Raw genomic sequence first — 16411 nt, 5'->3', positions numbered from 1 at the left:
GACTGGTATGCCTCCACACCCACAGGAGACTTTAAAGAAGGCATGGGAGGGGAGTGGCTTAGTTGGTAAACAACATGCTTCATAAGTAGGAAAACCTGAGTGATCTCCAGAACCTAAGAGAAAAATCTAGGTGTGGTGGCCCCTAGGCTTATTATCCCAGGCCCAGGGAGTCAGAGGCAGGGATCCTCATGGCTTTAGAGCCGGACAATCTAGCCCCTGCTAGAAGAATAGCCCCAGTGAGAGGCCCTATCTCAAAGGAAGGGAACTGCCTTCATGAGGAAGACTACAGGCCTCCACAGCCATGCCCATATGCAACGTATGTCCCACAACTGCATGCAAACATACATATGCATTAAAATGAGTAAGTATACAGCCTTGGAGAGCAAGCCAAATGATTGAAATCCAAATTGTGTAGTGCCCAGATGGGAAAGATTCCCCAGAGAATTTGATGGTGGAGTGAGACTGAAGGCCTGAACCCTTTAGGACCTCGGATTGAGCATTGGACACGTGTAGCTGGACATGTGCAGGTAGAGCCTAAATCTAAGTCTTCATGCGTGCTGGGTATGCACATTACCCCTGAGCTGCTCCTCAACTGACCATGTATTTTTAAAGTAAGCTCATGGAACTTATACATGATTCATGTCAGAATGGCTTTCTTGGTCAAAGAGCATTAGAGAACTTTTTTCCTTGAAGGGAAAAAAAATGAAAATTCTAAAGTAGGCCAAATTGATGCAAATACTTTCAGACATGTGGCACCAGTGGAGAGAAGTCTAGTATTTGTTTAGTAAACTGAAATAAATCTGTTGTGCCTTTCAAAACAGAAGGAAAAGGAAGCCAGCACAACTAGCTTTGGAAAGACGGCACCCTGTTCCTGTGGCCCCAGGGAGAGGCAGACGTGGGAAGTCATGGCACACGAGGGCTTGCCTTGCTCTGTGTAATATGAAACTCCATGCAAGCTAAGGTTATGAGCTAGATCCTGTCTCCAACAGAAGAAAAGAGAGAGATGGAGTTGGTAGTGTGGTTCAAGTATTTTATCAACTGACTCCCCACTAGAAGAATAGCCCCATGCACTTGGGTCAGAGACCATGGGCTATCAGGATCACGCAGGGGCCCAATTAAAGCTCAGGCTCAGCCCATTTCTACCCACATGAGTAGGTCTGGGATTGGTCGATAGGATCTATACTTATGCTCAAAAAAGTCTTCTGTTAAACGTTCCTTTTCTAAGTACGCTCTAAGCACTTTTCTATCTTTCAATTTCATATACTTGGTCTAAATACTTGCTCTGATGTTTACTTTGTTCAAGCACAGCAGTGTATCCAAGTGCAGTGTACTGGATATCAGGTTACAGACCCCCGCCAGTGAGCTCAGTGTGTTTGATCAGCAAGGCACAGAGGCCTCTGCCCCAGAACCAGACACCTAAAAGGAGCTGTGGAGGTTGACTCTGGGATTTGCCATGTTCAGTTAGGTTGAATCAAACCCCAGCTCATTCACAAGTCAGCAAGCTTCTTTTGTAGGCGAGCCATGTGATTGCTATTAAGGTACTGTGTGAGGGGCCATCCTGGGACATGTGAGCATTGCCTGTGGGTTTTCAGCCTTGTGGGTGCTCTGCACTCATACCGATGCCCTTTAGAGTTTTTCAAGCCCCGCATAGATAGCAAGTCTGCCCTGAAGGATTCTGCTGTCATGAGGCTGTTCCATCCCAAGAGCTCTTCAGAAAGGAGCATGTGAACTCAGGAAGCTGGAAGGAAGATGGCTCCTGGAAATACACATCTGTCCGTGGGGCTACTCCATTTCAGTAAAAGCTGCTCCCCCCTTCAACACTCTCTGTAGGAACTATTTGTCTTTATATGAGCACAGTGTCCCTCCTGAATTTGAGGAACAGGCCTGGGAGTTCTGTTGTGGCGCTACCTGGCATCACCTAGCATCACTGCACTGCTGATGGTAAAATCAGCATCCGGGTTTTTGAGGCAATGGCTCTCAATGGGGCCTCTCTCGATGCCCAGGGCATCTTGTTCAGTTCCTGCCACCAGAGCATCCACTTTCGCCCAAGACTGTTCTTCCTTCTCTGCAGTAAAGAACCATTGTATGGTACCAGATAGGTTTGATGTCTGTGTGGGATATTTTGTAGGCACTGCCTGCTCTGCTTCATCTTGCCAAGTTTGCACAACTTTCAGAATGTTTCAGGATCACCAGCTAGGGACTCCTTTTAGAGAATCATGCCTACTTCACTCGCCATGGTAAGAGGGGCCCTGTGAGAAGTGCTGCCATCTTCCCGCCCCTGCAAGTCTAGTCAGTGGCACAGCTAAGGTCCAGACCAAGATTGTTTTGTAATTTTTTAGCAGTGTTTTTAACCAGCATTAACCCCGTGCATTTGGTGAATGTAGCTGTAACAGGCACACAGCAGAGGGCCTTGGGCAGTGGTGTCAAGCGGTAGAGGAGCAGTTGGTGGGCAGCCAACAAGCTTGTCACAAGCCAGGGCAGGTCGGTGACTGTCCCATCGCCAAAGTCCAAATCTGTTTATAAAAGGGCAGCACTCTTGCCACATACTTCTGATGAAAGTTGATGCTCTCTGATGAGAGTTCAGGTCATTCAGCAGAGGCCCTGTCCTTGCAGGTGCGTCCTCTGCCCGGACCCTTGCAAACAGGTACATCCTACCATGGGTCCTGTTGAGCTGTATACAGCTGCCTTTGTCACAGTGTGACACATAAAATGCAAGGCGACACCACTGTGTGACGAGTGAACAATCGTGCAGCTGGGTGAAGCCGTCAATAGTGTCTCCTTCAAGTTCGTGGTTTCGCAGCCTACTTCATCATGAAGTTCTGCTGGACTCTGGAGGCAGTTCAGACACTGAGAGTAGCTTGGTTACCACTGAGCTGTGTGATACTGAGTGGGGCACCTCACGCTTCTGTCACCTGAGCGAAGAGCAGAGCCTGTGTCCCCACACTGGCTCTTGCAACAGAGGTGCCTGACCACCCCTAAGAGCAGTGCCTTTCTCTCCTTGCACGGTGCTAGGTTTGAGACCCAGGATGGTGGTTTGGGGATTTTACCTACCTCCTGCATGATATTCTATAATCTCTGTCAGGAAATACTGTTCCTACTTGCCTTTTCTGCCCAACTGGAAATCATCCCTTTGAGAGATGATTGAGCAAAACCCCAGGTGACTGTCAGGTCCCAGGGCCTGTGTACTGTGTACCAGTGACTGAGGAAGGAAGGTGCTGGTCTCAGACTGACCTGCCTGAACAGCAAGGGGTCAGAAAACCGTACCAGGCTGTCAGTCTCAAGACTCCTACAGGTCAGAAAACAGTACAGGCTCAGTTTCCCTCTTCCCTGAAAGATACAAAAGCAAAATGTTCCTTTATGCCTACTATCTATATATCCTTGAGGAGGAAGCCCAGCGAGGTTGCTGTTTGAAGCATCAAATCCTCCAGAAGAAACCTCCTTTAAGACAGCTTTTTGTATAAGCAAAGTACCCTGAACCAACCATGCTGCCATGTTTGGAAGAAACTGCACAGCACCATGGTGGTCCTTAGGTTGAGAAAGCTGAACGTAGTTGGGGTTGGGATGACCAAACCCAGGCAGTTTCCTAAAATTATATTTTTAGTGCAGTTATATATCTGTTACAAAGTGCTCTACATGCTAAAAATATCTTCCTTTGTAGGCCAATGGAAATTACAGAGCACACTGAGGGAGCACAGGTAAGATAGTGTTTAGTGTGCTAGGGACACCCTGGTTGTTATCAGCCTCAACTTTACAACATGGCATCCTCATGCCCCACAACTTCACAGCTCAGTTCTTTAATTTCATCAACTTGATTGCCATAAAAACACGTAGGAGGGCAGCCAAAGTCAATGCACAGCGCTCAGGACCAGGACTCAAGGGAAGTCAGTGACTGGGAGTCACTAAGGACGGACGCTTCCTTCAACCGCACTGCATTTCCTGGGATGTCCGGCTGGGGCCTCTTGGACGAAAGCTTCTTCTGGTTTCCTTTCCTGTGTCCTTTTCTCGTGGTGCTTTGATGTGTGCTTCCCCTCAAGACGCTGCTTGCGTTTATTATGAACGTATTGTGAAGTGTGTTATTCTCCAGAGTTCTCAGTGCCCCCTTCTCAAAGCATGTGTGGTGGTGGTGGTGGTGGTGGTGGTGGTGGTGGTGGTGGTGGTGGTGGTGGTGGTGGTGGTTGTGCTCTTTTGTAGTTGTGGCTTTGGTTTGGTTTTTGTGGGGAGTTTGGTCACTGGTTTTGTAGTTAGGGATATCTGCCTGAGTTTCAGAGTTTTGCATAAATCTTTAAGAAACTATGGGAAACATAAGAATGTGTAGGTGGTTTAACTATCTGAATGTAGTTTTCTAAATCTCCAAAGTGTGAGTCTTTCTCTGTCACTTTTCAACTTATTTTTTAAGACTTTTTAAATAACCATTTGTCTGTGCACATGAATGCCACATGTGTGTATGTAAGCAAAAAGGCCAAAGTGCATATCTGATCCCCTGGAGCTGCAGTTACAGGAGGTTGTGAGCCTCTGGGTGTGGGTGCTGGGAACACACTTGGATCCTCTGCAAGAGCACAAAGCATTCTACCTGCAGAACCTCCTTTCTATCCCCTCCATTAAGTTTTGAGCTAAAGTTTCTCACTAACTCTGGAGTTCACTGGTTCTAGACTGACTGTCTAGCAGCCCCTGGGGTTTTCCTGTCTTGGCCTCCCAGTTCTGGGATCATGGCTTGGTTGGTGTTTTTTGGGGGAGGTGAGGTTGTTTTGTTCTGTCTTGTTAATGAGTTCATGGTCCAAATTCAAGTCCTCATACTTTTTTTTTTTTTTTGGTTCTTTTTTTCAGAGCTGGGGACCGAACCCAGGGCCTTGCACTTCCTAGGCAAGCACTTTACCACTGAGCTAAATTCCCAACTCCAAGTCCTCATACTTTTAAATGAAGGGTTTTACCCACCAAGCCACCTCATCCAGCCCTAAGAACTGTAATTTTTTTAAATGTAATTTAATTCTTCCCTCTGTCCCATTTTGTATATTAGAAAATCCAAGGGCTGGAGAGATGGCTCAGCAGTTAAGAGCACTGACTGCTCTTCCAGAGATCCTGAGTTCAATTCCCAGCAACCACATGGTGGCTCACAACCATCTGTAATGGGGTCTTAAAAAAAAAAAAAAAAAGAAAAAAGAAAACCCAAGACGAAAGCAGCTCCTACTAGAAGCATCATGCATGGTGCTTGATGTATTTCTACTCACAAGTCTGTGAGGTCAACTCTGTTGTGCCCATTTTATAGATGAGGCAACTAATGAGTCTGTCTAACGTGAAGGCCCCTGTTAAGTAATGCTTTGGGTTTGTGACATTTCCACAACTAGGACCCAATTGTGCTGATGAATTCAGAGGAGTGTCAACATGCGGCTATGTGGTTGGTTTCTTTGCTTGTTTTGACAGTATTGCTGTGCGTCCTAGGGTAGCCATGGACTCTTGGTCCTCTTGACTCCATGTTACAAATGTGGAGATTACAGGTGTGAACACCAGCTCTGGCTTTGTTTTCCGTATTCCTGTAACAACAGATGGCCTATTGTTTTGTACAAGAAGGGGCTACTAATGGGATTATGAATGGGTCAGCAGGGGGACCTGCTTCCTCCTGTCTCCTGCTTGTCATTGGAAGGGACAGGTGCTGGTTTGTAGTAGCTCAGATGGGCCACATCTCTCCAGGCTCCATCCAAGGACACTGAGTTCAAGCGGTTGTCAGGTCAGGCGTTTCTATTATAATGTCACAACTCAGTTATTTTTGAGGCCTTTGAAAGTTTACTTTGGTTCAAAATACCAGACAGGCTTTTGTCTCCAAGAAAAAGGTGGGTGTGGAGATAGTGGAAGGATTAAAGATTACTGTTGTGCCTGCTTCGTGCACCATCTCACTTCACTCTCAGTGAAGTACGTGTCTCTCCCAGGCTCAGGGGGGTTGTGTGACGTGAGTGTTTGAGAAGCTGAGACAGGGTACCTTGGTCTCAGTTCTCAGGGGCTCCTTCCCCATTACACCTGGGCATTGTCCCAAGACAGAGAGGACAGATTCATAGGACAGCGCAGAAAACAGCTACAGCTAGTTGGCTGTACTAGCCCATTTTCTGGTGACCTTGAACCTCAGACAGCAAAGCAGGGAAGATAAGAAGCAAAGCTAAAACAAGCCACAGCAATTGTATAACTGGTTAAAACCAGTCAGGACAACGTGGAGCTTGGTGACAGGTTATTCACCTAGTATCCCTGAGGGCAACTCAGAGAAGTGGAAGGGTCCTAGGAGACTGTTGGCCTTACAGTCTGAGATGTGTAGGAGAAGCATAAGCTGTCTGATGGGGTCTTGCACCTGGTCTCTTAGGGGTATCCACGATGCAAAGCTTTAATGTCCTGTGGAGCTTTTCTTGTCTGTCCAACTGCTGAGCACAAAAGCTATGTTGTTGTGTCAAGTGGCTGGGTTGATCCCTTCTAGAAAGAAGTTATGTTTGGTATCTAAAGAACAATGAGGGTGTGCTGCTTGGTTGATCAGTGTGGGATCAAGTTCACATTCCCCAGCACCCACTCTCCCACCTCCACAACAGTGGGTGGAAACAGTGGGTGGAAACAGTGGGTGGAAACAGTGGGTGGAAGGGCTGGTCCATTTTTACCCTGGGGAGATGTGAGCTCTGGCTTTCCTAATATGGGCACAGCTGGGCCTGGGGAGCATTAAACATTGATTTAATCCACTGCTGGAGGAGTGTCCCAGGAAGGAGAAATGGATCAGTAACCAATCAACACATGCCCTTCCCCTTGTTTTCCCAGGGCACCTCCTTCTATGGAGCTAAATGTTTGGTGAACAAACACCCTGGAAACTGGCTTTCTATCGTAATTATTTGTATTAGAGTCAGCAGCCCTTCAAGGTGGTAGATTTTACTTTCCTTTGTATGTATGAGGGAGAGATTTTTATAATACTTGTTAATAGAGATGATTCAGGCATAGTTTTATGTCTTGAAATTGCAACTTAAATTCCTTTTAAAGGTCTGATGACCAGCAATCTCTTCTGAGTGGACAATTTTTAAAGAAGAGTAGATTTTCTGGGGCCATAGGCTTCGTATACAGCCCCCCCCCTTCAGAGGCATATGGGCAGCGGCACAGCCACGTGCACACACTTCTGCACACTGTAGTACACCATGTCATATCCCACACTGAGAAATGAAGGGAAGGTACCCACATGTGCTGGTGGTTTCCAGCTAGTAAAATACCATCAGACCACATATGTGTGTCTGTGCCTTTGTGGAGACATGTTATTACTTCTCCTAGAACATGTACATGTGCACATGCATGCATGAGGGTGTGTGTGTGTCTGTGTCTGTGTGTGTTCTAATCAAGGGAACCCATTTGGTCAGAGAAGGCTGTCCACAACGTAAGGAAGTCAGCCAGCATAGCTGCTCCTGAATGGAGCAGTCCCTTTGTACATAGCAAAGGGTCTTCCCACCGGCACAGGTCTCCTCCCTGATTCTAGGCTGGCTCTGTAATCAGAACATGGGAAGTGTTGCCTTCTATGGTCAGTGCTATAGGCCAACATTACACCAGCCCTCCTGAAGATACATGTTAAGGTCTTTGTGCAGAACCCAGAATTGTATTAACCATGAATCTCAAAAGGATTCCTTGATTCTTCATGGGAGGGTCATTGAAATCTTGTATTGTTTTAAAGTCTTTTTGTGGGTTTGCTTGATTCAGACCCTGAGTTTATTCCTAAATACAAGTGATAGGAAATGCTCCCTGTGTCAGCCCAACTGCCCATCTTCTTCATCACCATGTCTCCCTTCTTTCTGCCCACAGGAACTTGCTGTCACAGAGCACGTCGCCCTCTGTGTTACTGACCTTCAAAGTCAGATGCCTCCCAAACATCTATAATATTTTTTGGAAGCTGTTATATGTAGGGCATTGTTAAAACCACCCAAAGCAGTTGTTCTTGGCACTCAACAGTGGGGTTACTGAACAAGAGGCCCTTAAGATGACTCTGAGGCATAAGTCCTAGGGGGCTCCAAATGCTGAGATTTGTAACTCCCACACCCCAACCCCCTCCCACATCAACACAGCCCTCCCACCACAACACACCACATACCCACACTGACACACACACACACACACACACACACTCACACTCACTCACACTGTGATTCTCAGAGCATTTAGAGGTAGGAATTGCAGATGGAAAGCCCCTGTATGTAATTTTGTATTTCACCTGTGAGGACCCTTTAAGGTTATAGTGTCTATGAGTAAATGTCAAGGTCACATGAAGAATTACCCTGGGGGCTAGGAAGATGGCACACTTAATAAAATGCCTGCTATGCCAATGTGGTGACCTGAATTTGATCCATAGAACAGGTATAACAAAGGCCAGCATTGGGAAGGCAAGGCAGGCAGACTGTGACCACCTTGTCAAGCTTCAGCCCAATGAGAGAACCTGTCTCAAAAACTAAAGTGAACAACTTCCAGGGAAGTTGAGGGTCTTATTGCCTCCACATTGATGTGTACACATGCATGCACATCTGCACATACACGTTCATACACTAAAGAGCTACAGCCACACTCGTGGGGAAGAGTTTTTGCTAATGTCTCTTCCAGCAGATGTTATGGGGTTTGGTTACATTTTGTGGTCTGTGTTTTGACCCAGGGTTAATCAGATCCATATAATAAACAATATTTTTAAAGTGACATGGTCACAGTGAATGGTCCCATAGTTCCAATCAGAACTTGAAGGCCAGGCTATATGAAGTGATAAAGGCACTAGAATTACCTAAGACCCAATGTCTCCATTCTTAAGCTGTGGCCCCTACAAGGCACAGGCAGAGCAGGTTAGGTGTCCAGTGCTGTGTAAACTGCTTCTGTTGAAATTGGGCTGTTCCAGCTTTCTCCCAGTTACAAGGCTCTTGTGATCTCTGATAACTGGTGCTTCAGAGCACCTTTCCTCTGGCTTTGATATCATTGAGCTGGGTCAACATTTTCTTTCTGTTGTTATTAATATTAATATTAATATATGGATGAGGCCTCTGCTGCATGTACACATGCATACCAGAAAAGGGCATCAGATCCCTTTATAGATGGTCATAAGCAACCATGTGGATGCTGGGAATTGAGCTCAGAACCTCTGATAGAGCCAGCAGTCAATGTTTTTAACCATTGACTCGCCTCTCTAGCCCCACGGTCAACATTTTCATGACAGCTGTGTGGTATATATGCAGTATTATCTTTACTGTTGTTTCCTAATATTTTCTTTGAACTTCATAAAGAACATAACCATATGGCCTTAGCTTTCATATGTAACTTCCAAGTGTTCTGTTAATGAAGAGAAACACTGGAAATATGTCATTTTCCAGCTCACCAAGGAAAAATGCAAATTAAAATGGAAAAAATGTAAAACCCAATACTCTTATTTATTCAGACCTCTCCTGCTCAAAATGGAGTTAAGGCAGCTTCCAAAACAGCATGGCAGAACTTGGCGGAAAGATGGGTGAGGGGTGACACTTAATATCCAGCAACTGTCCCAACTGTCCCTGAGGTTTCTGCCTGGCTAAGGAGGGCCCCAAAGCTCCATGTTCTCAGGAAGGTAAAGCACGGTGGCTTCGTTTGAAATTCCCTGGCATTGGTACAGAGAGAAGTAAAACTGAGGGAAGGAGTAGCACAGCAGTGGGTTCATGGGACCTTTTCTCTTGCTGTCCCTCCAGAAAGGTCAGGGACATCTCGCCAGATCTAGATGATAAGAGGGCATGCCTAGAGCACAGGAAGATGAACTCCAGGGCCAATGTTATAGAGATCAGACTGAACCCAAGCATGAACTCAATCACATCCCCCTGGGAGGAGTTTAAGCGTTGATTGTCTGGGAAGTGGGAAGTGTGTATGAGTGCCTGCTATGTGTATGATTTGTTTTTGATTTGTTTTTTTGTTAGCACAACACCATTAGTTAGCCTTCCTTAATTAGCAAGGCTCATGAGCTTCCAGCAAAGAGCACAGTCCATTGGTGGGGTCCTTTTTAGGGTGCATCATGCTGAGGCTCAGTCCTTAGTACTAAAAGTACAAGAGGGAAGGAGACATCAGCACCTTACACACCGTACACTAGCCTGGGTTCTGCATAGCATTCTGGGTAATACTGATGAGGTCAGGGTGGCACTTACAAACAGGAAAACATAAATGTGGGCAGGGAGCTAAGCCTGTCATGGGCCATCCTGTGTGATCCATACTTCTGAAATTATGCTGCAAGATTATGCCCATACAACAGGGCTAAAATCTCTCTCAGAAAGAAACTAGAGCCTTCATCATAGCATTGATGGAGCAGACAAAAACAATATGCTTTCTTCTAAACTCAGAGAAAACAAGGTGTAAGGTGTGTTATATTCAGACAAGATTTAAAGCTGCAATGTTTGGTCAGCTTATTCCTGTTGCTTCCTTCATCTGTAGGTGACAGTATCTGCAGACCCTGCAGATACCTGCTGTCCTAGAACTCGCAATCCTGCCACAGTCTCTCCAGTGCTGATATTGTAAGTCTGGCGTAGGTTAGTAACAGAGCCCTTAGATCCTTTGGGAGCCAAAGTCCTTGGCTTCTCTCTACAGATGGTTCTCCCTTGGCTTTGCCCAGGGGAGCATAATTTGCTGTCTGTTGGAATAATTAAAGGGCTCCCTATGTTTGCCCTACAGGGCTTCCTGTGGGGGCTCTCCTCAATTCCTCTGTGCTATGCTTCATTCACCAAATGGAAGCAGGAAGAGGGCGCCCACCCTATCAGTATGAGATTGGCATCAGAACCCTTTCCCCTTTCCCGTGAGAGGAGTAACTTCCTCCTCCACTTTAAAAAAAAAAAAAAAGATTGAAAAAGAAAACCAAAATATACTTTCTCTGTGAAAATAGTCTCCAGTTTCTGTATTTAGCAGGGCTTTTGTTTAAAAGCAATGGCATTTCCTCAGGCTCTGAAACTGTCTTTGACTATTACAAACTGCTTTGACAAAAAGTTTCTTAGAAAAACTTCCTTCCCAAACATGCCTGTCAACTAGCTGAGGCATTTAAAAAGATACAATTCAAACATAAAACAGTGCATTTTTAAAGGATATCTTGAAAGTACTTTTGCCACTCTGGGAGATGCTAGACTGTCCATCCCTGACTGCAAATTTTCACTATGTTTAAAGGTTTCCCCACAGCCTACTGACATTTGCGTTAACTCATAAGCAAGGAGGGATTTAAGTCAGCGCCAGAGAAATGTATTCTGGTTGCACTGAACAATAAGAACATTAATTTTTCTAGTGTTACATCCTTCATTCTGGGTTAAATTCAGCCCCAGCACCAAGATGTAATTTGAATTACTGGTGAATAGGGAACTTTTATTTTCTATTTTTGTTTTTTTTAAGTCATTTTAGAACTGTGTCCCTCCTTCTTCTTCTTTAAATGTGCAATTCTATGCTTTTTATAAATGGTGATATTCTAGCAGTTAAAGAAATTAGAGTTAATTAGAGCCATAATAATTGTAAGATTAAACCATCCTTGAACTATGTATGTGTGTTCCTGTGTCCCTGTCTACTTCTATTTACTTTAAATACAATTTTATTTCACCTATTTATTTATTACTATCTGAATGTATGTTGGATAGGAGTGTATAGTCAGTTCTCCCCTTTCGCCATGTGGACCCTGTGGATTGAACTGAGGTCATCAGGCTTGGGAGCAGGTGCTTTGATCCCCTGACCTCGATCTCTCTCTCTCTCCAGTTCCCCTTCACTGTTAAGGCATTGAATATCTGTTGTGTGTTAGGCTATGTTTTAGTGACTAGACAAAAGTCAAGGAAAAAACAAGATAGCGCCATTCCAGGAGCTTAAAATATGGTTAGGGAGATAGACATTTAATCAGTTAATCATAAAAATAAATACCAAGGTGGCAATTGGCTTAGCAGGTTGAAGGTGATTGCTGCAAGGCTGATAGCCTGAACTTTATCTCATATCCCTTGAGGTAGGAAAGACCAGACTTGCACATTGTCCTCTGCCTCTACACACATGACATGACACATACACACGCATGCACACCTCCCCCACATGCACACACACACCTCCCCCACATGCACACACACACCTCCCCCCAACACCTCCCCCCCACACCCCCCCACACTCACACACACACACACATCTCCCCCACATACACACACATGCACACCTCCCCCACATACACACCCACGTGATAGATTAAAACTAAATAGCCATGTAAATCGTGCCACACTGAGTGAGCCTAATATAAGATGAGGGCTGAATTTCAGTTTCATAACACTGGTTCTTCAAACCTAAGAAATGTGAAATGTAAGTGCAATGGTAATGATAAAGTGTGGGGAAGGGGTGTGAGATCTATGCTTTCAAGGTCTGAAACTTAACCCTGCTCTGATAACGAGGTCTCAGTGACAGACTTACAGAAGATGATGCAGGCAGGGTGCTATTAGAATCCTGGGGAATATTAGACTTAGCATTGATAGTGAGGAGAAGCCTTTCAGACATGATACTTCAGGTAGAAGCCAGAGGCAAGTCATGTGTTTCCAGCAAAGCAAAGGGATGGGATTGCAATTTCCTTTGGAAAGACTCTCATGGCTTCTCTATGGAAGGGATTGTGGGACAAGGGGGTACACATTAGGGCACCATTCAGTCTAAGTCAGAGCTCTTGTGCATTCCCAGTGCTGGGCAGGGGTGAAAAGGGCTGTTTGGTGGGGCCAGAGTTCTAGATGTCTGAACCTAAGATTATTACCGGTGGCTCCATGGGAGTTATGGGTTTGAGAACAATTTCACATACGCATGTGATTTGAGATTACAGTGAAATGAAAACTGGACCAAGGAGGGAAAGAACCTTTACGTACTTTAAATACTATCCAGCCATAACAGATTCTTGTAGATGTCTGTGTTAAAACTTAATTTGTAATAGTTATTTCTTACTATTAATAAACTCTTTGTATTGAACTGTTTGTTAGTATTCTTATGGTAAACACCCAAGGGGAAAAATTAATGATCAAAGGCAGTGTCTGCCAGGATGGATATATATTGATTCTGGAATCATGAGTAGCATAAAGCTTGAATAATTCAAAGTTTTCTTTCTGTTTAAAATTAAGTAGATCTGCATAATGTAATGTATAAAGATTTTTATCTGTTTATATGTGTGTGCTTCCCCGCTTTCCAAAGCATTAAGTATTTCTATGCATTCCCCTTAAAGCAGGACAAAATCGGATGCGATGGTTGTACACGTGTGTAAGGTCATCTTAATACGTGTTAAGTACTTAGCAAGTGGGTATGCATTTTTGCACCTAGACAGTGAGGTACAGAGCTGACTGCATCTGCTTATGTTCTAGAGTTTTGTTTTGTTGGTTTTGTTTGGTTTACATATCTGGAAATGTAAACACTACTAAGAATCCCCAACAGGCCTGTTGTCTATTTTAGGACATAGCCATCTTTAGTGGCCACATGAGGGTCCGGTTGTGTTTGGGAATGGAGGGTACAATAAAGTTTTCCATTCTGGTGTCTCATTAAGCAACTCCTCTTTGTGTAAAGTACTCCATGGCGAAGTTGCTTCTATTTAAAGTCCGGAGTTTGATCTTGCCTTTGATCTAAACCTTTTGATCTTGAAAGAAGGATGGAGTAGCAATAAAGAGGGCCCGACAGACTTTTTTTTTTTTTTAAGAAATGTGATAAAGTTAAAGGGCAGCAGAGTCGGGCAGCAGAGTCAGCCAGCCTCTCCTCAGCCCGGCTGGTGCAGAGGGACGGAGGAACATGGGGCAAGTCCATCCTTAGGTGTGGAACAGGAGGGCCCCCTTTTCAGGTCCATGGTGACGCGTGAATAAGGGACTCCCTATTTCACCTGCCACCTGCCACCTTGGTGGTGCCGGTAGAAAAGTTGCTTCCCCTCGGAATCCCCGGTTCAGGGTCCCTCCAACCTGCAACCTGAGCCTCAGACTACACCGGGGGATTGATGGATGGATGGATGGATGGATGGATGGATGGATGGATGGATGGATGGATGGATGGATGGATGGGTGGGACGGGTGGATAGGTGGGTGGGACGGGTGGATAGGTGGGTGGGTGGGTGGATGGGTGGATGGATCTGTGGGGCGAGGTGAGTCCGGGAGCAGGTCCAGGCAGAGGGTACTTTCTGAGAACAATAACAGCTAGGACCTGGGCGCCTACACCTTTAAGGCAGGCCCCGCCCCGCCCGCTCCCGCCTCGCCAGCCCGCCTGCTCGCTCTCCCGCCCGCCCGCCCGCCCGCCCGCCTGCCGAGGTGTCGCGCTTGTGGCTCTGGGCTCCGTGAACTTGACTTGTTCTCCCCGCAGGCACTGCAGGAGGAGCGCAAGGCCAAGGACTGCTCGCCGAGTAGGCTGGTACGGCAAGTGGGCTCCGAGGTAAGTGTGGTGGGCAGAGGTGACAGCAGTGCCTGCTGCTCAGGTGAGGTGGACACCGGTATCTCGGCCTGCTTTAAATGCTGTTGGGTTTTGACTTCAGGTGGCCAAATGGATTCGAGTGAACCGAAGACCCGGAAAACGCCAACGAAGGAAACGTGAAGCCGCCTTTGAAAAGGTAGGAGGCCCTGGAGAGTGCTGCTGGGAGGAGCTCCTGTGTGCTGCCTGGTGCCCAAGATTCGGTGTCTGCTAGCGATGGGGAGTTTGTGCTTTCTGCAAGAAAGCTTTACCAGTGTGGGAAACAGATAACAGTGGTGTCCGACTTGACCGGGATGGGGGCCTGTCACGTGCTCCTTACACTGCAGGGGTGCCCCCGAGAAACGAAAGCTTCTTCCAGGCAGACCCCCACAGGCAGGCATCAGCACATGGGCCCACAGAGCCAAACCCCTACCAGGAATCCTGTGGGAACTGGCGACCGGCTGTGTGAGAAGTGGGCAACTTCAGACACGCCAGGACCAATTTTCCTTTTCACTCAGCATTCTACCTCCTGAATTTGGAATTTTAATAGTTACTTTGTAGACTTTGCTTGCTGCTTCCCGTCATGAATGCGTGGGGTTGAAACTTGTGATAAATATTTTGAAATCAGGTGAGTAGCCCATTAGCCCCTTTTCTTACTTACTGAAAAGGGGACAAATGTTAATGACATGTTTTGGTTTTGTCAATTTTGCTTAAATATACTTTTGCAGTTGGGCCGGTGTGGGGGGGGTTATAGCACTAAGGGACCAAAATAGCGGTGTGTTGTTCTGCCGCTGGGATAGATGATGAATCACTGGGCTCTGAAGCCAAATCCTTGCTGATAGCTATGCTGCCAGCTTCTGTGTTGCCTTAGTATGGGCATCAGGCATCTGAGAACGTGCACAGAGCTCACAGTAATGGTGATGTGGAGTTTCAGTATGCACTTAAGGACACTCGGGGCCACTTGGAAGAGACCTGGCGAAAGAACTAGCTAGGCATATTGCTGCGGACATGCAAGGGCCCAAACTGTGTGAGAAGTGCTCCCCCTCCCAGCCTCTAAAGAGCAAGCTGTGTGTGTCAACTCAGTTGAGCAGTGGTAAGAAACAAGTCTTCTAAGCAATGGATCTGGAGCCGTACCTTACATGCTAGGCAGGTTGTGATTGTGGTTCTCTCACAACTTAGGTTTCTTTAAAAGGTTTGTGACTAATGAATGAGATCATAAAATAGCTAAAGAGTGAAAAGCCTTCTGGTGTGCCTAGCGCTTGAACGAATGTTTGTAGGTATAGTTATTAAACTGGAAATAAGACCAGCCACACGTGGAAAGGGGGAGACGTTGCTATTGAGTACTTGGTATTGCCACGATCAATCTGAAGCAGTGACCGTCTCTAAAACCCGGGAGGCTAACAAAACACAGAGGCCTCCACCTTCCACCACAGCTCTCCCCCAACCAGGTCTCCGCTGTGCCCCAGTAGGCCTACTGGAAAAGCCGCCCCTGAATTTCTTCCTAGATAATGTGGGTAGTGATTTTAAAGAACTTGAAGCTGAATTGGATGGCCTTTCTTTCTAGGAGTGCAAGGACATCCGGTGTGCCCAGAGACATGTGTTTGTGTGGGTGTCCCCACCCCTTTTTCCCAGGTCCAGCCCCAACATGCACTTTCCCTCCCATACCTGGGAGAAGTGTCTGACAAGAAAGGTGGGCACCGTGAAGGGCCAGGTGAGCAGTCCAGGTCTGTGACCCAAAGGCATTAGAGTGCAACCCGAAAGGCACAGAACCTAGGGATCACTGAGGTGAGCATTCAACCCAAGCCTGGTGCTAGGACTTGATCCTGTTGCTGGTGGGACCTTCAATAGGTCCCTCACTGTTGATTCTGATAAGCTGCTGAGCCTGGCTCATACCTTAATAGCTAGCACTCAAGAGGCAAAGGCTTGAGTTTAAGGCCAGCCCGGTTTATATAGTTCCAGGACAGCCAGAGCTGTGTAAAGAGATCTGTCTCAAAATAAAATAAAAAGGAAAACAAAATTAAAAATG

At 46.2% G+C, this 16411-nt stretch overlaps 1 protein-coding gene across 14 annotated transcripts in view; it reads left to right on the top strand.

Moving 5' to 3' along the window:
- The window catches only part of Aopep (aminopeptidase O), a 316008-nt gene that overhangs the window by 239770 nt on the left and 59827 nt on the right, over positions 1–16411 (top strand). For 13 of the 14 annotated variants that reach the window (XR_010058813.1, NM_001012346.2, XM_063276129.1 and 10 more), the window contains 2 exons: positions 14302–14370; positions 14471–14545. Coding sequence is in view for 13 of the 14 variants with exons in the window: in NM_001012346.2 (NP_001012346.2) it covers positions 14302–14370; positions 14471–14545 (144 nt within the window). In the remaining variant the exon portion in view is untranslated. Of the gene's footprint in view, positions 1–3658; positions 4110–14301; positions 14371–14470; positions 14546–16411 lie in introns of those variants that run through there. The other variant, XM_063276131.1, reaches the window with a different exon arrangement.

This window comes from Rattus norvegicus, chromosome 17, assembly GCF_036323735.1.
Source record: "Rattus norvegicus strain BN/NHsdMcwi chromosome 17, GRCr8, whole genome shotgun sequence".
Lineage (NCBI taxonomy): Eukaryota > Metazoa > Chordata > Mammalia > Rodentia > Muridae > Rattus > Rattus norvegicus.
Note: the sequence above shows the minus strand (reverse complement) of the source record. Positions and strands in the feature narration are given on the sequence as shown.